The sequence below is a fragment of the Manduca sexta genome, chromosome 23, assembly GCF_014839805.1.
Source record: "Manduca sexta isolate Smith_Timp_Sample1 chromosome 23, JHU_Msex_v1.0, whole genome shotgun sequence".
Taxonomy (NCBI): Eukaryota; Metazoa; Arthropoda; class Insecta; order Lepidoptera; family Sphingidae; genus Manduca; species Manduca sexta.
Window position 1 is genome coordinate 826,740 of NC_051137.1, and position 24,990 is coordinate 851,729.

At 38.4% G+C, this 24,990-nt stretch overlaps 3 protein-coding genes across 7 annotated transcripts; 1 reads left to right on the top strand and 2 right to left on the bottom strand.

Annotated features, from left to right (window-relative positions):
* Positions 1–104: 104 nt before the first annotated feature.
* LOC115443242 lies at positions 105–2,689 on the bottom strand. 4 transcript variants are annotated; one of them, XM_030168573.2, is made up of 4 exons: positions 2,076–2,689; positions 1,178–1,374; positions 625–757; positions 105–212 (listed from the first exon to the last, which is right to left on the bottom strand). In XM_030168573.2, exons 1-4 carry the CDS (start codon positions 2,145–2,147, stop codon positions 138–140), a joined length of 477 nt encoding a protein of 158 aa, XP_030024433.1. In that variant the 5' UTR covers positions 2,148–2,689; the 3' UTR covers positions 105–137. The 4 variants fall into 4 exon arrangements, with proteins under 4 accessions (XP_030024433.1, XP_037297714.1, XP_037297716.1 ...); XM_037441817.1 differs by lacking the exon at positions 2,076–2,689 and adding an exon at positions 1,841–1,982; XM_037441819.1 differs by lacking the exon at positions 2,076–2,689 and adding an exon at positions 1,739–1,826.
* LOC119190286 lies at positions 2,638–7,961 on the top strand. The gene has a single exon (XM_037441816.1). The coding sequence runs from the start codon at positions 2,724–2,726 to the stop codon at positions 3,660–3,662; it is 939 nt and encodes a 312-aa protein (XP_037297713.1). The 5' UTR covers positions 2,638–2,723; the 3' UTR covers positions 3,663–7,961.
* A 4,027-nt stretch (positions 7,962–11,988) lies between these two features.
* On the bottom strand, positions 11,989–24,939 carry LOC115443141 (cytoplasmic protein NCK1). Of its 2 annotated transcripts, XM_037441814.1 has the most exons (7): positions 24,439–24,939; positions 21,906–22,099; positions 21,485–21,532; positions 18,645–18,899; positions 16,253–16,340; positions 14,575–14,765; positions 11,989–14,496 (listed from the first exon to the last, which is right to left on the bottom strand). In XM_037441814.1, exons 1-7 carry the CDS (start codon positions 24,541–24,543, stop codon positions 14,118–14,120), a joined length of 1,260 nt encoding a protein of 419 aa, XP_037297711.1. In that variant the 5' UTR covers positions 24,544–24,939; the 3' UTR covers positions 11,989–14,117. The 2 variants fall into 2 exon arrangements, with proteins under 2 accessions (XP_037297711.1, XP_037297712.1); XM_037441815.1 differs by lacking the exon at positions 21,485–21,532.
* Between the last annotated feature and the right edge of the window lie 51 nt (positions 24,940–24,990).

Sequence of the window (24,990 nt, forward strand, 5' to 3'; positions counted from 1 at the left end):
CTGGCATACAGACAGGTAAATTATTAAAATTACTGAAATATACAGGCCTGGGATCAGGATTTACGGTACCTGACGGAAGTTTTGAAGCCCAAAAAAAAGAATTATAATTTTCAACATATTTATTTTGAACCAACAATTCAGTTTGAATTTATAGATGGTAAAGAATTTTGTGTCATCGGGCTGAAAGTTTTGAATTGCAGCGTGTAGTGTTTCTGTAACAATAAACAACAGATAAAAACAATACTACCGACCCCAGCCTACTTCGACTTAATACTTTAATGTTTCTAATTGTTATCAAATTATCCATAGACGGTCATTGAACCCGTGCATAGATAAACATTACGCTCTATTTATAAATGCCTAAAGTCGGGGTATGTGCGCGTCATATTCCGACAATATTACGCGTGCTAAGTTGGCTTCCTGCCATATTGTAGACTTATTTTTCGCAAATACTATTGCAGAATGTTTCGGATTTTCGCAGTTATTACAACATAGCATTGTTATGCGCAAGGAGGTAATTTGAAATTTAATTAAATCACGCTATGTAACTGGCCTAGCCCGATATTAGACATGAATCTAATTTTGGGAAACACTGAATTTTAAAACAGAATATAGTTATTTTACCTTCTTCAAATCGCAAGCGTAGCATTTGACATTGCTGTAGGATTCGTCGAAGGTGTCGTCCGCGAGGGAGCGAGCTGAAATCCTATTGTTCAGCGAAGCCACATCGTAGAACAAACCCACTTTGTGATGGAAACTAGAATTAAAAGATGAAACCAATTTTTACAAATACAATTTACATAATACTTTTCTGTTTTATTTTACTTGGGGGGCAATGTACCCCTACCCACTGTACTCCTGGATCCGTGCCTGGTTATATATATTTTTTATTGATTTTAATGACGAGACGAGCTTACCGTTCGCATGATGGTAAGCGATACATCCGCACATAAACAATAGAAACACCATCCAACACCTTGAATTACAAAGTATTGTTTGGTATTCCGCTACGCTCGCCATTCTGAGTCATGTTAAGTCTTATTATGTCCAATAGTTACAATGGCTACAATATTCTTCAAACCGGGACACAACAGCGGCAGAAATAGACATTACGGTCGTACCTACCCAGGCGGACTCTCACATATGAGACCTACCACCATTTACAAAGTCTACTTACTTTGGTAGCGGTTTTTCCCATCTATTGTCAAGGCGGTTAACCTTCATGATAGCGTTAAGCCGCTGTAAGAGGCTGAAGTTTTCATTCTGTATTTTCTTTTTCCTATCGAGTTCACGTTGGCATTTCTTCAGCTTGAGTGCCACGTGAGGCCTGGCTGTCGGCGGGCGGTCGTCTATCGCCGGTAAAGCGGATTTTACCTAAATATCCACAGAAACCAAAATATTAATGTTACACAAACTAGGGAATATGAGATGCAAGATCATCTATGAATCCATTTACCATCTATAAGAAGATTAGTGTTAGCATCTATAGTGTTGATTATTTGTATATTTCATTTAATTTCATGAGAGTTTACATAAGAGTTGTCAATTTAATGCTAAGTTTAGACTAATAAGTTCTCAGCAATATATTGCGCAAGAACTTCAAGATGTATCTACACTAGCGACAATACTTATTACAATAATTCAATACACAGGCGTTTCGCTGAAAATACTGCAAGCTCTATTGCAGTAGTCCGCTTACTCCAATTGTTTACACCAGTTCGCTTGGTAAAATTCTTACCAATATAAAGGTTCTTAATGCTCCTTTTATTGAATAAATGTAAGAGCTTCCTCGTTTATGTATAAATAATAAACAAGCTATGTCTAATCATATGAAACTTACGACGCTAATGCGGTGCGTGCGGTGAAACATTACACTGTTGAGAAATATGAAACTCGATTGGAAACTAACATACGTTTAGACAAACGCAATTCTCTTGAAGGATCACTACAATATCATTCAAAGAAACACACATGTACAAAATGTAAGCTAAAAATGACTCCTTCCGCGATTACCTCGTTCATGAGTGATTAAAATATAAAAATTGAAATAAATGTGGATGTATCAAATTACTTACTTTTGAACGATGGTCTTTGAACCTGCGATCTGCCCACGGTTGTATCAATAGCTTATCCCTTCGCGATAACATAGTTATCAAAAAAGCCGAAAACACTAGAGCTACAATGCTTTACTGGACCTTTAATACCCACAGTAATGTGTCCAACAAAGTCGATTTAATCGAAATTGTTGCTAAGAAACCGTAATATAAATATAATATTGATTGTAAATAATGACGTTGCTAATATTACTATGAGCAACAGAAATATAATTAATCATACACTATTTATGTACCCTGGATAGCTACAACGTAGCGAATAACCTTTCGACAGCTTTCCTAACGCAATGAGATGTGTGGCGAGTGAAACTATAGGTTGCGGAAATGATCTCCGCATACAAATAAAAATTTGGAAGTGTTTATTTGATGCCAGACTGGAAACCGATCATAGACAAACCTTTAGACTAGAATCTTTAAGTGGTAGCACATAGTCCTTTAATGTGTCTGTGTGAACTTTTAATTATGAAAATAAATTTGGGTAATAGTGTCAAGGTAAGATAAAATATTGAATAATTGAGTCGTGTCGCACGCCTCGTTGCGAACGGTCGAATTTGTGTAACACTCTGCTCAGCCTGTTATAGGATACCAGTGCATCTCAAACTTTCAAGGATGGATACAAATTGTGGTGCTTGTGGTGACTTACTCACTGACGGAGTAAATTGTACATCCTGCTGCCAGGCCTTACACTATCATTGTGCTGGCATAACGGAATCAGGGTTTCGCAAATTAGGCGACCGAAAACTTACTTGGCGTTGTATGAAGTGCAAACAGTCGAGTTGTAATCAGTTACCTAGTTCACCTAAGGCGAACAATGATCCCCAAGTGCTAAGTGAAATTAGAGCACTGTCGTCAAAATTAGCCCCGCTGAAGTCCCTGACTGAGGAGTTAAAAGCATTACGTTCCGAGTTTGCTCAATTGAAATCATCCGTCGACGAGTCTAATGACGCGATTCGCGAATTTAATAGCAAGATAAATAGTCTCGAACAACGTGTAGTTCAAATTGAAAAGCTTCAAGATCAGGTAAATCTTCTTCAAGTGCAAGTGGATAGGATGGAGCATGAGTCAAATGTTAAAGACCAATGGGCACGAGTAAATAATATAGAAATCAAAGGAATAAGGCAAGATAAAAATGAAGATCTATTTAAAATTCTTTCTACTATTGGGAATAAGATTCAGTATCCAGTTCAGAACGCTCATGTTAATTTTATCACAAGGGTGCCTACGCGTGAAAAGGACAACATCAAGCCCATAATCGTCTGCTTTACAAATAGATATGTGAAAGAAAATTTCATAGCAGCTGCCAGGATGGCTTCTAAATTGAATCCACTTACCTCTGGACATTTGGGACTGACAGGTCATAATCGGATTTTCATTAATGATCATCTAACCACCTTGAATAAACTGCTACTGTCTAAGGCAAAGAAGATTGCAAGTGAAAAGGATTTTCAATACATATGGGTGAAGTATGCGAAAATTCACGTCCGAAAAAACGATACTTCTCCAATATTTGTAGTAAAATCAGAAAAAGACTTAACAAAGTTACTTTAACCCTCCCAGTGTCACTAAAATTATTACCTATGACCTGTGCTTATCAACCTGTTATTCTGGGAGTCACTATTATATTACTACACACTGTCACGAAGTTTGAGAACCGCTACTTATTGTGTGCTACCTGTATATTCCAACAATTTCTGTGTCGTTGCTGTGGGTGCGGATCGGATTCCTTTAAATTTTGCTATTCTAAATGTTACTTAAAATCTTTGGTATTAGGGTTCGGATTTAAATGCAGCTTATTGCCTCTATTGCTATTCGTTCTTATCTTGTTTTTTTATACCGTGTCTTTTGTTCTGGCCCGGTTTTTATTCACAATATGCAACTTAAATTTATGCGCAAGGAAACACTGTGTTTTACCGTGTTCTGTTAATTTTGTCGAGTTTTTAATTGTTACCCTCATTGTTTTTATTCTTAATAATAAGTGTTCATATAATGTGTGTCTGACACTGTGCAGATTCTGTTTATTCATTAACTTAGCTTCCAAAACCGCTTACTCTTGTTATTATGTGGACATAATAGTACTGCTTAATAATGACTTCTCTTAAAATATATTACCAGAACGCCCGCGGATTACGTACAAAAACTAATATCTTTCTGCGTAACGTTTACTTAAACGATTATGATGTGATTGTTATTACCGAAACGTGGTTGGTGGACAGTATAAGTAATTGTGAATTGTTTGATGGGAGATACTTAGTGTGGCGCCGCGACCGTGATGGCGAACGCATCTCGCAGTCTTTCGGTGGCGGCGTATTAATTGCAGTAAAAAAAGATTTTATTGTCGTTGAGAAATATGGCTGGCGCAGCAGTGCCGAAGACTTATGGCTAACGATTACTGTACGTCAGTCCAGACCGTCCGTGACTTATAATATCCATATATGTGCACTGTACCTCTGCAGAGAAAACCTAGGTAATTCGTTTAAAACTCAGTTGCAAAATTTCACTTATGCTATCAATAATATAATACCAACCCATCCATTAGATATATTTCTCATTATCGGCGATTTCAACTTTGGCAACGAAGTGAAGTGGCACAATTCCAATGATAATAATGCACTAGTACCTAGTGACCTGACCGATCAAGCACTTATTGACTTTTTCGATTCTGTAAAGGTATGTAACCTGTCGCAATTTAACGGTGAACGCAATGTCAATGGAAGACTACTGGACCTAGTATTCTGTAATTGGCCGTTATCAGTAGAGGAGTGTCGCGATACCCTCGCAGTCCCCATCGATGTGCATCACAAAACATTGCTCATTCAAGCGCATTTCTTGCAGATCCATGGGCTGCAAGAAAAGGCTGTTAGGAAATATATGTTTAACAAAGCCGATTATCAACTGATTAATGACTCACTGTGTCAAATCAATTGGCACGATTACCTACAGTCGGATTTACTTGATGATGCAGTAAGTTGTTTCTACAATAAACTGTACGAAATAAGAGACCAATTCGTTCCTATAAAATCTATTACACGGCAAGCGTACCCTCAGTGGTTTAGTCGAGCATTAATAAAGTTATTAAAAGAAAAATATAAATTTCACTGTAAATTTAAGAGGTATGGTAACTTGTCAGATCTTGAATCCTTTAACTTGCTACGCAGTAGAGGAATAGAGTTAGAAAAATCATGTTTTAAGGCATATATTGAGAACGTAGAACTGTCAATTACTAAAAATCCAAAATATTTTTGGTCATATATTAAGAGTAAAAAATGCTGTAATACTTTACCGAACTTAATGCGGTATCGCGAAACACTTGCAGAGACAGGGACAGATATATCTAACCTATTTTCTACTTATTTCTTTTCAACATTTCAACAATCTGACTCTAACGATTTCGTGTTGAATAGTACTAACGATCGTGATGTCTGTACTAGCTTATGTTCTATAGAAATTATTCCAGACAAGATCCTGAAATTATTAAAATTATTAGATCCCAACAAATCTGGTGGCCCGGACCTTATACCGCCGATATTTATTATTAATTGTGCTGAGAGTCTTCTAACTCCAATCTGCATCTTATTTAGGCGCTCCTTGTCTGAGGGTATTGTGCCTAAAATGTGGAAATCCGCGTTTGTCACACCAGTCTTTAAGACTGGAGATAAAGCCGAGGTCTCTAACTACCGCCCGATATCTAAATTGTGTCTATTCTCCAAGATACTTGAGAGAATAATCCATTCCGAAATTTATTCAACACTTGCTGCTAAATTTAATAACGAGCAGCATGGATTTCTTCAAAACCGCTCAACTACTTCGAACTTAGTCCTTTTTAATGAATACGTTACTGAGCATATGGCTGGTGGAAAACAGGTTGACGTCATCTATACAGATTACAGTAAGTGCTTTGATCGGATAGATCACTGTGTACTCTTGCAGAAATTGATGTCTGCTGGTATACATGGAGATCTTCTTCGTTGGTTTGTCTCGTACATCAGGAATCGAACACAGGCAGTGGTTGTATATGGCCATACCTCTAGCTGGAAATGCATACCATCAGGCGTCCCGCAGGGCTCAATACTGGGCCCATTATTATTTACTATATTTATATCTGATGTTAGTTTATGTTTTCGAAATTCAAATATTTTACTTTATGCTGATGACATGAAGGTTTTTAAGGCGGTTAATAATACTCGCGATACTGATGAACTTCAGGAAGATCTTGAGAGATTTTCTGATTATTGTACTCACAATAAATTGCAATTAAACGTCTCAAAATGCTTTCATGTAACTTTTTCTAGGTCGAAGAATATTACAAGATCATACTACACTTTTTACAATAATTCTATTAAAAAAGTCTCCATTATTAAAGATTTAGGAGTACTACATGACGACAAGTTAGTGTTTAATATGCACATTGACCACATCATAAGTAAAGCATCTAAAGCATTAGGTTTCATAATTAGATCATCTGCCTGTTTCCAGTCCCTAAAGCCCATAAAAGTCCTTTACTGTTCATTTGTACGTAGTCACTTAGAATACGCATCGCAACTTTGGAACCCGCAGTATAATACGTATATCAATAGAATTGAGCAAGTACAGAAGAATTTTCTTAGATATTTAGATTTTAAAGCTCATCAAAACAATCTGAATTACCACCAGCGCTGTAAAAAGTACCACTTTCTCCCCCTAGAGAAAAGACGTATGATAGGTGATATCTGTTTTCTATTGAAGCTAGCTCAGGGCTCAATCGATTGCCCAGATCTATTATCGAAAATTTCCCTGCGCACTAATCAGCTTAACTTTAGGCAAAGACCTTTACTTTCCATATCCCCTTCAACTAGTAAATATAGGCAGAACGCTTTTCTTTCAAGAAGTTGCAAAGGCTTTAATGAGCTGCCTCCGAACCTTAACATTGACCTGTTCTGCACCACAGCAAATAAAGCCAAAGTAATGCTGGCACGAACCTTTTTTGTTTAGAGTTTACTAATCCGTTCCGGACTCATATTGTGATGACGGAATAAATATATTTGTGTGTATGTGCGTGTGTGTGTGTATGTGTATATATGTATGTATGCATACACATATATATACATAAATATATACATGTGTATGTATATATGTATGTGTGTGCGTACGCACACACATATATATATATATTGGTATTCTGTAACATGTTTGTATTTGTATTTGACTATTTATAGGTGGAGGCTTGTAATTAGCAAATTAAGTTATCATTATTTTTTTATATTTATAAGATAGTTATTAGTCTGTAAGCCTTCCGACAAGCAATTAAATAAATAAATAAATAAATAACATAGTTAATTCTATTTTCTTTCTTAAGCAAAAATAGAGGTTTTCCTTGTAAGTGTGAGCAGTCAAGTTTGATGTTAATTATTTCTAGAAAATAATTTGTCAAGATAATATTAAATATAACGTAAAATTTTACATGTTGATAATTGCAAAACAAGAAAAATAATACCCCAAGGTGTACAATGAAAACTACAAATTGCAAATTAATAAATAAATTATAATGTTATATATTATACACTGCACTTACAATGGTATCATGCGCGTTACATCAGAGAATATACATAGTTACGTACAAACAAACACGTCGGAAACGAATACAAATTATGAAAAAATCATATGTATACAATTTGAGCAATATAAAAATAAAAAACAAATCACTCTATATAATTCTAAACCTAACATTAGTTTAGAGTTTCGAACGCAAGTTTCATTAGATCGAATGTAATTCGCATTGGCAGGCTCGAGTCACTCAAACGGGTCATACGAAATGCATATACCAAATAAAGCATTCATACAGAGCGTGAGGTCGTATCCCCCATGACCCCCTATCAACTCCGAGCCTGTACAAGTACAAATTCATGTTCAATTAGTAAAAAAGCCCAGGAATGTAAGTCAGCTCGAATTCTCTAAGTTTGGCAATGTTTTTATTTATAAAGCTTTATAAAGTGCATTTCATCGAGTGAATCAATCCGGTGTTACCCCCTGCTACCTGTAAATGGCGACCGGTGCACATCTATCGCACGGAGCGATCGGAAGACATATACTATGTAGACATTGGAATATGAAGCGGTAAACATGGGATACGTCTAAACATCCATTGACATTCATAACACCAGACACTAAATACACAGACATGTAACAGAGTGACCGAATATTCTTTTTCCACTATTAATTCACTAACGAATACACTACCATAGTTCATCTCGCATTGAAAATCTAACTACATACATTTATTGAGTATAAAACGTGTTAAATACATCGAAAAGATCTAATGAGTTACCATCAACGGATCTTTGAGACATGACTTTGGTGTTATTTAAAATTGTCAAATATTTTTATTATTACATATTTTGTAAACGGTTCGAACCGCAGTCAGGAACTTTTGTTTTACATTATTTTTACATATTATGTCCAACATTTTGAGCCGAAACAGACTTGTCTACATTAACTTTTAATAAGTCATATCTCAAATTATCACACTTAATAAAGTATTTTTCCAATTCACATCAATGATTACCACATTCAAGGATGCTTTCCTAATTGATGAGTACAAATAAACAAACATATAAATTATACTAATGGTTAATTTTATTTGTAAATTTATTGTAAATATAGAGCCAGGGCATTTTGTGTTAGTCCGAGTTACAATTTCGCTGTAAAGTTATATTAGGACCCCACATTTTTATCTTAATACGGCCCCGTCCATATAATTATTAAGACAAAAATTATGCATTTTATTTTCCATCAATTGCACTGTAAATGCATGTAATCATTAACATCGCGTTTTTTATTCCAATTCAATGCAGGAATCGTATATTACATTACTCATACACATATAATTTATACGAACTTAACGACTCACTGGCAATTTTCCTAATGTAAAAGTATGAAAATGAGATCCGTCCTGAATGCTGGATCATTTAAAAGCAATGTACAAATAAATGCAGCTGTCACTGGGAAAACATCCTTAACAAACAATACATGTACAAATACACCAACAACGCCGTGGCTAAGGAATTTAGACCAAAAGACCATAAACACAAAAAATAGATGCCTTACAACACGTTAATGGTTAACTTAATAATCACTTAGTGTGTATCGTTTGGTTTCTAGGATAAAAATTTGCAAAAAAAAAATGTAGGGGGTTAAGCCCACTTAATGCCTTCCTTAGCTACGGCCCTGCCTGCTGCTCTTAAATTCTAAGTAACGTATACGCTACACTTGGTGCAAAAGTCCACTGACAATGTGTGATCGCAAAATAAATCTTACAAAAATAAATCATTCCCATTTTTAAAAACTATTTAATACTTTATGGAGTGTAGTTTCAATCAATACTGGACGTTAAGTTCCTAATATGATGAACTTTTTGACTGTTTTAAGGACCTATTATGATTAATATCTCTTTGTTTAAGGTGGGCGTACACGCGCGGCCAATTTTGTGACATTGACTCGAGTGACAATTATTTTTTATAAAAGATGACGTCAAATTGTTTTTTTTTATCAATAAGCGCCCGCGGTAACTTTAGGCCTACGCAATGCACGAGGTTTAATGATTGTATGTACTTTAAAATTAGGTAAAATTTCCGTTACCGAATTGACTAATTTTCATTATATAAAACAATCAAAAATTTCAAAACGTCAAAATTGTTTAAGATTTTTCCATACAATAAAAATCTACAATGTTAACAAAGCTCGGTAAGATATTATAATCAAATATTTGTTTATCTACAAAATTATATGTATACAATATAAATAAAAATAACAATTAACAACACAATCAGCTGCCGTTGTTAATTCTCACAACTATATTTAGGTCATTGTTTTATAAAAAGCATGTTTTTCTTAGCAAACTCATGAAGTTCACTAAACTTTGGTGGACAAAGCAATGTATTATTATGATTTTTAGTCCTGGAAGTATTAAGTTAAGTAATTATTGTTTTATACTAAACCATTAATATAATTATATGTTGTATGAAATAACGAAATATGTATACAAATTATTTACATTTTAGAATTAAAGTTTTGTGACATCTCACATAATAAGGTGCGTTGGGGTAAAATCGGACGCTTTTTCGACGTGTTAAACAGTCTTCTCGAATTATTTTTTTACAATAATTCTATAAGAGCTATCATAATGAATCATTAACTTAGCTATATGTTATTAAATATACTAAATGGTATATATTTTTCAATCCCTTATATATAACAGTTAATGTTTTATAGGGCTTTAAAAAAGTACCATACTTTTAGAAATGTGTGAGAAAGATAGGACCTTCACAGGTATAGTTCGGACTACTATCTAAAATCGTCTATGATACAGGGATTCTAAAATCCATAAAAAGAGCATATTCTGATCTAGATATTCATTTATAAACATTCAAANAATTATAAATTTCGTAAGATATTTTTAGAAGCGAACTTTTGTTTTTTTAATAGTTCTAGGCATACGATCATACCCCACATAAGTGACACTGTCGATATTTTTAAAAGTATTCGAAGAAATAGTACAGACACGTGTAAATAAACAATAAATTAACCGAATCGACCATTCATCTGAGCTAAAAAATACACAATTACTGAGTTCAGACGTTTTCGTGTATAAATTTTGATAAAAACTTGCAATATTTTACAAGTGCTAGATCGAACGATTTTTATCCGTTCTTTAACGACAAATAATTGTATGGGTAAAGATCGGATCTCGGGGAATATACGTGTTTCGACAAATTTCAATAAACAAGTCACAAGATTTATTTCCTTTATGATAGTATATACCTAGAAAATTAATTGAAAACAGTAAATACTCAATTAAAATTAGGCAAATTCTTGCATGGGGTTAATCCGGATCTGCCAGGGAACGACAAAACATCGATATTCTGTTTGTTAGCACCGTAAACATTATTTACTTGACGGATTCAATCATGTGAACTAGTGGAACGTAGGGTACAAGATGGGGTCGCAGGTAGTGTTGTCCGAAAACAAAAATTATAACACAGTTACGAGTTATTTGATTTATACGATGTTATACCTCCTACGATCTTACCCCAACGCGTACACCCAAATTCCTATGTAGATGGTGCTTTTCATGTCAAAACATGTCAAATGTGACGCACGATACTCAGACTTGTCTACACCATACCTTATGCTACTTAATGCATACTTATCGCTTGTTACGTCACAATATTCGTATAATGTACGTAAATAAACACCAAACGAAACACCACACATACAAAAACTACTTAATCTAATACAACCAAGACATCTTTGCATTACATAAACAGGCGACGCGTTATCAATTTGTGCATAAACCATTATAAGATACTACGAAACACAATATGGGTGGTATACCGAAGCGTATACAGCTCCGAGCGGCGAAGCGTTCCGCGGGGCGTGCAGCGTGCGGACACGCGGAGAGCGTGTGTTCTGTACACAAGATACCATAAAACTCTCATTTCCTCAGCCAAGAGAAATTTGACACTAATTCTCACTTCATAAGATTAGTTTGAATACGGTCTCTCTCATCACACGCTGCCAGCCCCTCCCGACCCAGTCGAGGCGGGCTGCCGCGCGGAGCCTGAAGCGTGTTGTGATGCCGGCGTATATGACTAGCAGCAGTCACATCAGCGGATATCGACCATCTGAGATTCCACACCAGCGGCGGCGGCTTCGACTGACCACCCTAGCAATATAGTTGGCAACGACGAATACTTGTACACTTAGCGACAAAAGCTGAACAAATAGAACATTTCAAACGGTCTTTAAACTTTTGTGTTTGTGTGAACAAACGTTATTTCTTCACTAAAATAAACTTCAAATGGTTTAATTTATTTAAGATAAAGAAAAAAGAATATTTCGATTTAACTGAATGTTTAAATGCATTGTAAAATGTTGCATTTGTTCAACTGCTTTTGTGGCTGACTGTACAAGTGACAGAGCGTTTTCACTTATACTTAGCATAAATGATGCCTTAAATATCTATAGGGCACCTCATAGATATTATATGAACATATTCGTTATTGCAAGAGTTTTATATCCCTTAAATTGCCCCGTTAGTACAGTATAGTCTAAATTAATAATGATATAATAACTTGATGACTTCATTGTCCAAGCTAGTGAGTATACTTCTGAAAATATTGAGACCAATATTGACTTGTCTCCATTATTCTTACTTTATAATTATAAACTATTGTTTGCGTAAAATTAATTATAAAATAAACCTAATATAATTAAAAACATTACGCTTGTGAATCATCAATTAATAAAACATTACATTAGTCAAGCGGCCTACTCGTCCCGGTATGTAGTTATAAACAAAGTCAGTCGAAACCACCGCCGTGTCAATCCTTAACGAATCCTAATTCGTTGTAAAAAAATGACTTAAAAACTCATGTAAGTCCGATAAACACAGACATACATATCACTTATAGTCAGACTTAACGGGTTATCCCTACACGCACGGACGCAGCGATAGCTTTCGCATGGGGGTCGAATATACAGGTAGTCTAGTTTTTACCCGTGACTTGAAATCGACGAAGTTCTAAACATCAACCAATTAAATACAAAATGACATAATTCCATTGTCCTCAAAACGTTAATATTATATAATTATTTAGCGTGTGCCGGGGGGTCACGACCCCCAACACCGTCCCTTGAATACGTCCGTGCCACGAGATGTGATATAAGCGGTCACTCGACCATGCACAGCTCGCCATCTCGTATAAAAATGAGCGAACTCACTCCAGCATGCCTGAGGCATGAGGTTCGAGTATTGCGCAAGACTTGAACGGCAACGGGCATAAAATTTATTTTGTAGACGGTACTGTCGTAGCAATCCCACCGCAACTAGCAAACTTAAAGAAACTGAGAATATTGAGAATCTTTGTAGTATTAGAATACAATAAAAAACAAGGGGTTTAAACGACCAACCAAATTTAACGCAATACTCGAACCATCGTAGAAAATATAAAATAATGACAAACACTCATTCTCACCGTACCACGATATTCCCTGACAATGACTTACGTTTACTTACCTAGCCAAACATCACTTATGCAATGTGGGTTACTTCTTATTACATACATTTACATTCACTTTGCATGATGTTTGAACTGTTTGCCATTTGACGAGTAAAAAGGGTATCATTTAACAATTGACAATATTCTTGACGTTTTTTGATGAAAATATTTATTGATATAAACAGTAATATCAGAGTCGCAATGTATTTGATTTATCTTCGGACAAACAGTTTAAAGATCACCATAAAATATCGCAATAATTTTCATATAATCAAGCAATGTATAAACGAATCTATCCTCCATTGTTCAATACGTTCAAACTAAGGGCCGTTAACTAAATGATAATAATTTTAACTACACTACAGTACTTATAGGGACTTACCAAGTATGATATAGAAAATTATCTCGTTTAACACTAATAAAGATGTGGTAAAGAAGCCAATTTTTGGTTTAATTACTGTTTTATATATCCGGCGTTGCATCAACGCCGCATTAACTATATAGAGTATATATTAACTGATACTCGGAGCTTCACAGATTCCCACACCTTGTACTATAAATAAAAAGAGATTTCTACCTGCCGTCTGTCTCGTCGATTGTCGGAATCTGTCGGCTGCACCGTCTACTTGTGCGCGTTCACAAAATGTTTCTGAACGCAACAAATTGGAATAGTTTACCAGAGACGAGCGGACTTATCGTAAATTGTGGAAGAGTTGTTTGACTGCCGATCTCAAAAAACGATCTCAATCCAAATTTTCTGATCAATGAAAAAAATGGATTAATCAAAATAGTATTTCTTTTTTATTTATTTTGATTAGTTCATTTTTGTATAGAAAGATAGCGATTGGGATCGTTAAATTGTAATTGTTTAGATTGGGATCAGACGGATTTTATTATTTTTTTAAAATTTCATGTCACTAACAATGTGTACTCAGAATGTGTAACGTGGTGTGCGCGTGTGGCGGCGGGTCTAGCAGGGCTGGTCGGCGCGCGGCAGCGGGCGCACGAGGTAGAGCTTCTCGCCCTGCTTGTTGGTGTAGATGGGCGCGCGCTGGTAGTGCGCCACCAGCAGGTCCAGCGACGGGAACTTGCGCTGGCCGATGCAGTACAGCGCGCGGTCCACGTGCACGCGGAAGTGCTTGTTGCGGCCCGGCGCCTTCAGCGACACGGAGTAGTCGCCGCGGTTGGTCTCCGAGTCGCGGATCAGGAAGTCGCCGTCGTGGCCGTGCTGGTTGAGCAGCGCGTCGCAGTGCGTGCGCGTGATGGCGCCGTAGTACCACGCGCGGCCCGCGCCGGCGCCGGGCCCGACGCCCGCGCCCGCGCCGGCCGCGCCCGCCTCGCCCGCCTCGCTGCCGACACACAATGCGTCAGTACAACAAACTGTCCAACCCTGCTCGTCGGTCGGCAGTGAGGTAGTGAGTGCGTACCCGTAGGGATGCGCGAGGTAGTCGGCGAGCTCCTGCAGGTAGTTGCGCGGCACGAGGCCGAGGCGGCCGCGCGCGTCGCGAGCGCGGAACCACTCGGGGTCGGAGGGGGGGCGCTCCACGATCTCGAGCCGGTCGCCCTTCTCGAACGACAGCTCCTGCTCGTTGTTCGACGTGAACGAGTACAGCGCCACCTGCACATCACATCAGCCATATAGAGACAAACCATAACTGCGGAACGACTGTCACCAAAATTTTGTACGAACGTAACAAATATACAGAGTGTCCCAAAACATAATGTCAAGCGAAAGTCCGGAGACAGAGCACCAGTTGGAGTATCCGAATCACCTCCGCGATTTTTATGATTTCAAAGATTTCGAATTATGAATGTTTTTCTGAAGTCTTGAGAATTTTCAATCCGACCAATTAAGATTTTTTTTGAGATAGGTATAAGACTTTTATCCATTTTTTTTCATTCTGCAACAAAATTTTCATGACTTTTTCTCTTTTGCTAAAAATTATAATCAGTATCGTAACTTTAATGAAAATGATGTAAGAGTTAGTGTAAAATAAAAAAATATATTGTGGTCGCTGCTATCCAGGAGGATATAAAATATATCCTACCACCAACATTTTTTGGGACACCTTTATAGTTTTTCATTTAATTCCAATATTAAAATGATAAAGCATTCATTGTTTTAATCTCCATAAATAACTATTTAAAACATTACATTAACAACATCAATAACTGCGTTTAAATTTGACATGGCGATAAAGATTCCACTTGTTAGGTGAAGGTCACATTCATTCACTAAATAAATCTAGGACAAAATGTTTTGAACTGATGCGACTTTTGTCCACGTTGCTATATTTATTATAATATAAATACGGTGCTATAGTATAAATTTAACCGAATGTATTTTTATTTCCAATCCTATAACTTTAAAGCAAGTTTTAAATTATCAAATAAACATGAAGAAATTGAATACAGACAATTTTTAAAGCTTGCAGGACTTGCTACGGGTCGCATGTATAATGTGTATTATTGAAATATTACCGGTAGTTTCTGCAAGACGCACATCACGACTTTTATCTCAGAAAGGGTAAACAGAAGTACAACTGGTGCATCCAGTTTTAAGCCAGATATGTTCCGTCCTATGATGTGACAGGGAACAAAACTGTCGCGATATCGTACACAAATTACGGACTTGGGGAAAAAAAAAATAATAATATCAGCTCTGTATTATGTATTGTCCCACTGTTGGGCCTTCTTTACTACTGAGAGGGATTAGGCCTTGGTCCACCACGCTGGCCTAGTGCGGATTGATAGACTTCACACACCTTCGAAAATTCCTAATAGAGAATTTCTCAAGTATGCAAGTTTCCTCACGATATTTTCATTCACCTTTAAAGCAAGCGATAATTCACAAAGAACACACACATATTTTTTTTTAGAAATGTCAGAGGTGTGTGCTAGGGATTTGAACCTGCAGACATTCGTCTCAACAGTCCGTTCCACAACCAACTAGGCTATCGCCGCAACAAGACTTGGGGATACTGAGCGGAGAACCCAATTTCATTTGGAGCCGTCAGGGCGGTGGTCGAACCTCCACGCTATACTACTCCACTGAAGTAGTCGTGTAATTCTGCAAGGAGTGTATAAAATACGTGTGACACTGACCACAATGTCGAGGACGTTCTCTGCCATGGCGTACGTGTGCACGGGGTCCTCATTGTCGCCCTCCTCGCTCGTGTAGTTCGACGGAAACCTGCAACGCACAACAAATCATATAACTTTTATACATAGTTAAATAGTTGTCTGGTAGAGATCGTCTCGAGCGATAAGACCGCCATTTGTACCATCGATGTTTTAATTATTTCCACCGTCTGTATACAAATTTGTCTTGTTTCTTATATTTACGGTGTACAATAAAGTTTTAAATAAATAAGGTATGCATATAATGTTACTGATGGTGTAAATTTTAATATTAGCTTTTTTGTAGTAAATCTAACGTAAACCGCTGCATTGATTGATAAATAAGATAAACCAACAGTGGCGGAAGGTGAAATTTCCAAAAGAGAAACCGACACAACATATAGGTACTAATAGACATAAATGCGTTCTGCAAATCCTTCTAATGATAATTAGATTCTACATAAAGGAAAGCCGACAGGAATCGGATTATATGCCCCCTTCGTCACTGTAAACCAATTCCTGGACTAAGGTATAGGCTTAATTTCTCCTGGAATAAAGTACAGTGCGTGTTTGGTCACAGCCGCGACCAGCCATTTTTAATTATTATTATTTGTAATTGAGGTACATTGTATTTGTTTATGTTGCGACTGCGACTAATAAATCGTTTTTCTTTCTTCTTCCTTTCATTCTTTTATCCCGGAACAGATCGAGAAAGAAAAATAAGACGATCTATATTAAGTTTTCTTGTATACCTCCTCGTGTCAGCATACGTTCGGTCTTTTAATAATAAATGATTTTGCAATAAGTTAGAACATATAGAACGACCTTAGAAATAAATATTAACATTAAACGTAGGCGAGACTTTACGTGTTAAGAAGTTGAATAACTGAATCAAGGGCATTCGTAGGAAGCGCGGATTCCGCAACACAATCATAATGTTAATTAAACTGTTTTATACAAGTGAATATCAAGACTGCATGACTCGGACCTGATTGTTTTTTTTCGGTACTGATCCCGCAGTCAAGACCGGGAGAAACCTGCGGACGGTGTACTGATTGACCTACGGCATAGCGACTACGGGGCCTTAAGAAGAAAGAAAGAAAGAAAGATTTTATTCTTGAACACAAACAGTATAACGTGCTATAAGAAGGAAGTGTTGGGGAAAGAGAAGGGGTCATCTTAAGACGGGCGGGGCGGAGTAGGAAGGGAAATGTTTGCGGATCCCTTATAGGCTTCAATGTTAGTTGTCAACCATGAGTTATACATTTTACTATTAGCCTTGGGCCGCGACAAATAGGCGCCTATGCATGGGCGTGCATTTGCTGCGGAGAACAAGCGGCGCCTGATGGTTAGCGCCACGATTGTTCGTAACTATATAGATCCTTAAATCACTAATTTCTATGCGACACTGCGCAGCGCTCATTCTCTTGAGAGTGACGGAAAAAAAGGGGTGTTATAAGTTTAAGGTATGTAACTGTATGTCTGTGGAATCATAGCTAAAAAGCTAATGTACCGATTTTGATACGATTTCTTTTTCATTGATAGTATGTGTATCATTTCATGTAGTAGTTTACAACAAGTTTCGAGATTGTTCTTAGCTAGAATTTAGGAAGATCTATCAGACGTTTGAAGATCATGAGCTAGCTTTTTTGGCCATACCTTTGGGCCTGCCGATCATAACCAATACTTACTAGATATAAGGATATTTATTAACAAATTGTTTTCCTGTCTGAATCTCTGCAATATGAATTACATTTCATAATGTAAAATTACACATCACCATAAATTTGCTAATAAATTGCAAAACAATTAAAACCACATTCATTTAGTAATTTAGTTTATATTTTCACAACAATGTGTCACGAGACGGGGAGTAATAGTGAGAGGAAAACCACATCCTGTGTTCCAGGAGATTACTATGCGAGTAGATGAGAACGCAGACATAGTGTAAACATCCATACAGGAATCATTAAGCCGACTAAACTAGCATACAGAATTTTAACCTAAACTCCATTACCTATATTCAGTAAAATCCTTTTCTAGAGATGCATCCCACATGTTCACTTGCATCTTTTTTAGAATTTTTTAAATTACTATAGATGCATACGGCTTTATAATCAAGATAAAGCTTTGGTTTTCTTTTCAAAGCATTAGCCCTTGTTAAGTTCTAGGGATCGTAGACATCGACATAGGGCTGGTAGAAAAGAATAATATTATCAAACATTAGTCTCAATTACTTGTAAATTTTATATCCGCAGCCGAACACTTATATTACTAAACAGAGAATGAAGAAGCACTAGGGGCGATCTACGTTCAGCAGTGGCTGTTAGATAGAAATCGAGAGATGTGATAGGTACTAGTACAAAGTTGTGCTCACCATCCAGTGTGACCCTGGTACTGGCCGCGCCACCAGCCGTCGTTGCTCTTCTCGAGTATGAGTATGCGCGTGCCCTTGGTGAGCGACAGCTCGTCGGGCTGCTGCGCCTGGTAGTTGTACTTGACGACCGCGGCGCCGAGCGCGTCCGCCGGCTCCACGCGCCGCGCGCCCGGCGACTCCGCGCCGCCGCGCACCGGCGAGCTGTTCGACGGCAGCGTCTTAGACCCGCCGCCCTTCTTCACCTTCTTCTTGATGCTGGACACATTCACACCTTATATCGACGCGTTCGATGCTAAAGACACGAGGTGCCGATTGTAGCGTCGAGCGTAGCCAAGTTTCTTATAACGTCAACAACGCGTTACACACTACTTACTAAACAATTAAACAAAGAGAAGAACTTAATTACGAAGTACAACGTGGTGTTGCTTATACTTGTTTCTCGATAGTGTACAGCTGCATTGACACCTACACCGGATGATCTATAGTTCTGTACATAGGGCGTAGTACTAACGTTAACTCGGCACACGCTTGACGCGACAATCGGAACTGCACCTTAAACACTCAAGCGAAACTAATAAAAATCAAAGGAAATAAACACATTCAGACAGAGGCGAGACGGGAGGCGGTCGCGGCGCCGTTTCGAGTGCGAGCCGTTACGGTCGCATCCGGACGTGTACCGATGAGGTTCCGACTTCTGGCTCGGGCCGATCGTGATTTAAATTTGGCGAGAACCGCGTAAAGGAATAGTGCGTTGTGTGTACAGCTAACGCAAATCTTTACGACTATGTGTATTCTCTATACTAATTTAAATACTGGAGCTTTGTAATACATAAACAATGAAAATCATTAATATTCATGTAATTGAATCTTAAGTAATCTATTATAGGTCTTAATTGAATGAGGCGCCAACACCTTTAATGAACAGGACGCAAATATTATTAATTTTGTAGATGTTGAAATGACGCAGAGAAATAGAGAAACAATTAATATTTTTTTTCAGGGATGGACTGAATTGACAGGGTGAACATGGACCACCCAGCCTAAATTCAGATTATAAAAATGTCCGTCAGCTGTACCTACTTAGCGCAGGCACCAAAACCTGGTAGCTCCGACGGCATGTCAGCCAGCACAGGAAGTTTTCATTAACACAATTCGGTTCATAGAATATATTGATACGCGGCGGCTATTTGACAGCTGCAAATGTCAACTAGTAGTCGGGAAGACAGAGGTCTAACCTAGAATATGAAGATCGAAATCCAAGGCCCGATATGAAGGTGTTAGAAGAAAGCTGGGTTTAAACTTGGGGCATTTTCAAGTTATTCGCTCATATACTAACTCAGATTTAGAATGTTTATAGTTTCGAGGTTATGTAACTTTTGGACCGTAAACGAAACGACTGTGGGAGTATTGAGCGTGCATTTTGTATACAGAAAACATTTTTAACCGACTTCAAAAAAAAGGAGGAGGTTATCAATTCGACGTGATTTTTTTTTTTTTTTTAGTATATTGTGTACAAACGTGCACGCTTAACACTACGCGTATGCCTGAATATGTGCATCATATTTGTTAACGTAAAGAACGCCATACAGCTCTGATATAAAATTAAAGTGCATTTGCGAAATAACTTCTGCAAACAGTTTAGTAAAATTAGTTGCACGTAACGTCGTTAATTAATCTCCATATATTCCAAATACACCTCTGTCTACCTCCATACGATACAAATACGTACACGCATGCCACCGCAAAATTATTCCACGATGCATCATAATCTACAGAATGTCCGTGCTGCGTAATCTTAGCGACATCATGCTATCAGAGAAGCACACACAAAGCCTTATGTTAACACCAATAAATCCGTGCCACACCGCATCTTAACATTCACAAAGAAAACAATTGCATGACAACTAAGATGAGGTGCAAGGAGTGGCGAGCCAGTTCGGTAACGCATGCACGCGCCGGTCCAGACGCACGAGCCCGGACACTGATGGCGGCAGGAGAACGGGACCGGGGGCGCGGGGCGCGGGGGCACCGGCGGGACGCGCTCTACATGTCCTACACTCCGGGGCTGATGCCACGATGCCTCGCCCTTTTCTAAGTGGTTGTCTAATAGATAAGCCAGTGCAATGTCATCCCGTTAATCAACCAGTGGTTTGCAGTCAACTTACACGTGCTAGAGGAGACCTGCGCTATGTACACGACCTGCTAGCGTTTCGGCAGAGTGGGGGCGGAGTGCGACAGTTCCCGCAAATGGCGCTTACGACGGGACGCACACGATAGGCAGCCCTGGCCATCTCCTCGTGGCTAAAGAACCCAGTGTACCCACAGGCCGCGATGCCGACGAGCCATCAGAGTTCAAATCATACGTCTCGGACACACGGCTTAATTAGGATAGGATAGCACATAGAAACATGAAATTGCAAAAGGAAGTTGTTGACAACAGCTAAACATGTTAACTCGTACAACATATCTGGAGTGATTGGTGAAACAACTAATGAATCCGTTTAACTGAACCACAGAAGAGAGTCCCTGTCTGCGGCGTCAACGGCACTCGTGCTCGCTCGAGCGGTGAATAGGTCAGTGAGTGTCACGTGTGACGTGACGGCGCGGCGTCGACGCGGCGTCGGCGCGGTGACGGCGCGGCGGCTGCGACGGCGACGCTACTACGGAATTTTGCATACTCGAGGTGAATACTGTACCAATGGTGTCGCGAGAGAGTCGCGTTTCGCGTGTCGGCCCGCACGCGGGTCCAGACAGGAACTCCACTTCTCGGCTTGTTTACGGGAACAAGAATGATTAATTTCTACATTTTGGAATTCTAAAAGGATCTATATAAAACTAACCGAGAGAGAGTGCGTAAGTTTTCGTCGCCCACGCAACATAGTAGGAATCTGTACCTGAAAAAAATTCTCTACAAATATCTGTTTATTTTTCAAGTGGTCCACCTAATTAATCAGCATCACACACAAGTACACAATCTTATAAAGCGTGTAAGTAGTGCCAGTGTGGCGGCTCGGCGGCCGGCGCATCGTCACGTCGTCTATCTTCGTGTCCTTTCGCCCACAAGGGGTAGACAGGGACGCGTCTCGAGTGCGCGCCGTCGCAAGCGTCACCTACGGGACTGATATGAGTCGGTCGTGACGGCTCCGCGTGGCACGTCCGCGCACGTGCGCCGTATCTACTCATGTGTACACGCCAGGATCCCATCTCACTGCCTAACTACCGCGCTCTCATCCCTCGACACTCAGACCTCACGCGACTGACCTGTCGAACAGCGAGGGCTTCTCCTTCTTGACGTAGTTGCTGGGCACGTAGCCGGACTGGCTGCGCGCGTTCTGCACGCGCCACCAGTGTTTGGAGTCGTCGAGCAGCAAGTACCGCTCGTTCTTGCGCAGGTCCAGCTCCTGCGCGCCCTGCGCCGCGTAGTCGTACTTCGCCACCACGTAGCACACGTCGTCCTGCGGACAACACACTGCGTTAACCACGCAGACTAGTTTACCTATTATGTAACTATTGGTTTCTTTCTGTCTCGTCAAACCGGCTGTGAGTGTTCAAATATGCATAAACATTAGAATATTCCGTAATAATGTGCATCTCTTCGTCGCATTTCCATTCTTTGTCGAATAGATCGCGTCTAGTTCTATAAACAAACTTTCTCCCGTAATTTAAATACATGTTCCTATCAAAACTTGTCACGTTGCCTTTCCGATCGAAGTTGTCGTAAGTTATCTAGACTCTAGAGTAATAAATGTTAGCGCTCGCTATCTGGCGTTATGAGGGATCAGCTGCAGACAGATCTCCCCTTTAAAATTCCAGATATTTGCGCGAAACTACCCTTTACAAATGCGAACTGGTTCTCATTATTTTGCAATTCAAAGACACCATGCTATAAAGTATATGATAAGCAAGGTCGCATGCAGATAATTGAATGTTTTGAATTTGGATGAGTATTGATACCATATCTTTTAAAATGAACTTTACATTCAAACCTGGAATGGAAGATTAGAAGTGTCGGTTTTCATATAAATATTTTTTTTCTAAGTAGTTTATACATACTTAACCAAAGAGATATGAAATATTGTCTACATGCTAATAATTATGAAGAAAGACAACAAAGATAATACAGAGTTGCATAATGTAAACAAATAACCTCCATGATAAACTCTTTTCAGCACCAGATAATTAATTATTTTGACAAACTATGTTTATGTTGGTGAAAACCATTTAATGCTAACCATATTTTGTCCTAATATTCATCAAGATGTTGCTAAAACAATTATGACCTTAGCATCAGTTATCAAGTACAAAATTGTTAGTAGACAATCAAATATAGTTGCAGATGATTTACTATTTGCAAAGCATATTTTCAATATGCAAAAAAGGTTTAAGTAATGTTTTAAACAATCTAATTTAATTTATCTACAATGATTTAAGTCTGTTAACTATTAAAGCTTTATAAAATTAAAATACATCAAACTGAATTATTTTTCAAGTATATAACTAGTGAGATGTTTCGTAAGCTTTTGCACAAAACAAATACATTATCAGATAATCTGTATTGTTACCATATAAAGACATAGATAGCAAATTTCAGGGAATACTAGAATATACAACATGTGTTTATTTGCTATAATTAGTTGAGTCAAGTTCATTTCAACACATGTCAGTGTTTAGAAACATGAGATGATACAAGTTGAAGGTAATAACCACAGTAAATGTGCTAAAATATTGTAAAGAGCAAGGAAATACTGAAAATCAAGGACTAAAAAGACTATGTTCAAGATTTTAGACACACAATTATCCCTAACTCAGCCCCACATCTAGTCTTGTTTATTGCATTCTAAATATAAAAAAAAATTACAATGTTTTTAGTCCCTACTCAGTACTTACATCAAAAGGAAAACAAATTATACTTTCAAAGATAAACAGGAAAAATAATTAATGTGAACTGTTAGGTTGTTTGAGGAATCTTACCTGAATCCCATTGGGCCTTGAGAGTTCCTTCATGGCTGTGTAAAATGAAAAATCCATCCCATGTATTTTACCTTTGCAATTTAATCATGCCACTCCCAATGCTTTTGTGAATTGTAGATAATCAAAACTAATCAAAGCAATTACAGTTTCTTATAAGTTATCAGTATTGTGAACTCGACGATACACTCCCCTTGGCTACACGTACTAACAAAGATGTCCCCTCACATGACTACCGCTATTCAAATGAAAACTTGTTTAATCCCTCCGATATTAAACATAAGATGCCAGTATAAGCTTATTCAATGAAACGTTTCTGAGTTGCGATAAGCTTACCCCAACACTTTAACAATCTTTTAACATTTACGTCACAAATGTAGTGTAAACACCCTAAATTGAACAATTTACACAATTTCATCTAGATATAGCACATTCAAGACTAGAACATATGAGCACAGTTGCCAGTAAGACAAGGGTTGCAGACTGTTATTGATTGCAGTTGCATGTAACAGATTGTGTAACACTGTGTGGGTGTATTGAACCAATGTAGGTGTATTTTTCCATTTGCAAGGGCTGGTGAGCGCCCTCTGTGTCCACGCACCTTGTTTGTATACAAACTATTACCTAACTCAACAGATCACTGGTTATCAGTGCCTCGTATTGATTTGAATACATAAATTTCGCTATAAAGCCATTAGTGTGTGTTGTCGGAAGGAAGTGTCGGCCGGGAAGCGGCGGTGAGCGCGATTTCCGATAGACGATGGTTCGCATTCGATGTATTTCGGCCGGTCTGCGCAGCTGCATCGTTATGACAAGTACGCATTACCTGTGCATTCTTCCCATGCCTGGCGTTAGCCATGGCGTGAGGCGCAGGCAGCGGCTTGTTCGCCCACACCGAGTCAGCGGCGCGTACCGACCGCGTCTCCAGCATCACACCCCCAGCCAGTGCTCCCAGCCGTCTCTGCCCCTTTACTGATACATCGCGACGCCCACCGCTCCACTGCACTCACTGCACTGCATGAAGCACTCGCGATCGATTTCACGCGTTCTTACACTCAAACTATTTATTGTTTTGATTGATCAGGATGTGCGAAAAGTCGATCGAAATTTACTCAGCGATCGGAACAGAGCTTTTAGGAGATCCTTTCACAGTTCATTGAAATAATGTCTAATCTTAAATAACGTTCATAAATACTTGAATAAATTACGCTATCCAGTTATTGTAACTTTGGTCACTCAATTTATTGATAAAAATTGTGATTTTTAGCAAAAAATTTCTCTTGTCGGTGGGGCAAAACGACAAATCAATAGACAACTTTTTTTTATATTTTTTTTTAGAAAATTGATTTCATAGATAAAATTAGAACTGGAGCATAGG

Coding starts and splice junctions, on each gene's coding strand:
- LOC115443242 (XM_030168573.2), bottom strand. CDS start 2,147: ATGTTATCGCGAAGGGATAAGCTATTGATACAACCGTGGGCAGATCGC. Junction 758..1,177: donor TGGGAAAAACCGCTACCAAA/GTAAGTAGACTT, acceptor TTTTAATTCTAG/TTTCCATCACAAAGTGGGTT. Junction 213..624: donor ACGCTTGCGATTTGAAGAAG/GTAAAATAACTA, acceptor TTATTGTTACAG/AAACACTACACGCTGCAATT.
- LOC119190286 (XM_037441816.1), top strand. CDS start 2,724: ATGGATACAAATTGTGGTGCTTGTGGTGACTTACTCACTGACGGAGTA.
- LOC115443141 (XM_037441814.1), bottom strand. CDS start 24,543: ATGCTGGAGACGCGGTCGGTACGCGCCGCTGACTCGGTGTGGGCGAAC. Junction 16,341..18,644: donor TACCAGGGTCACACTGGATG/GTGAGCACAACT, acceptor TGTGCGTTGCAG/GTTTCCGTCGAACTACACGA. Junction 14,497..14,574: donor TACCTCGCGCATCCCTACGG/GTACGCACTCAC, acceptor GTGTGTCGGCAG/CGAGGCGGGCGAGGCGGGCG.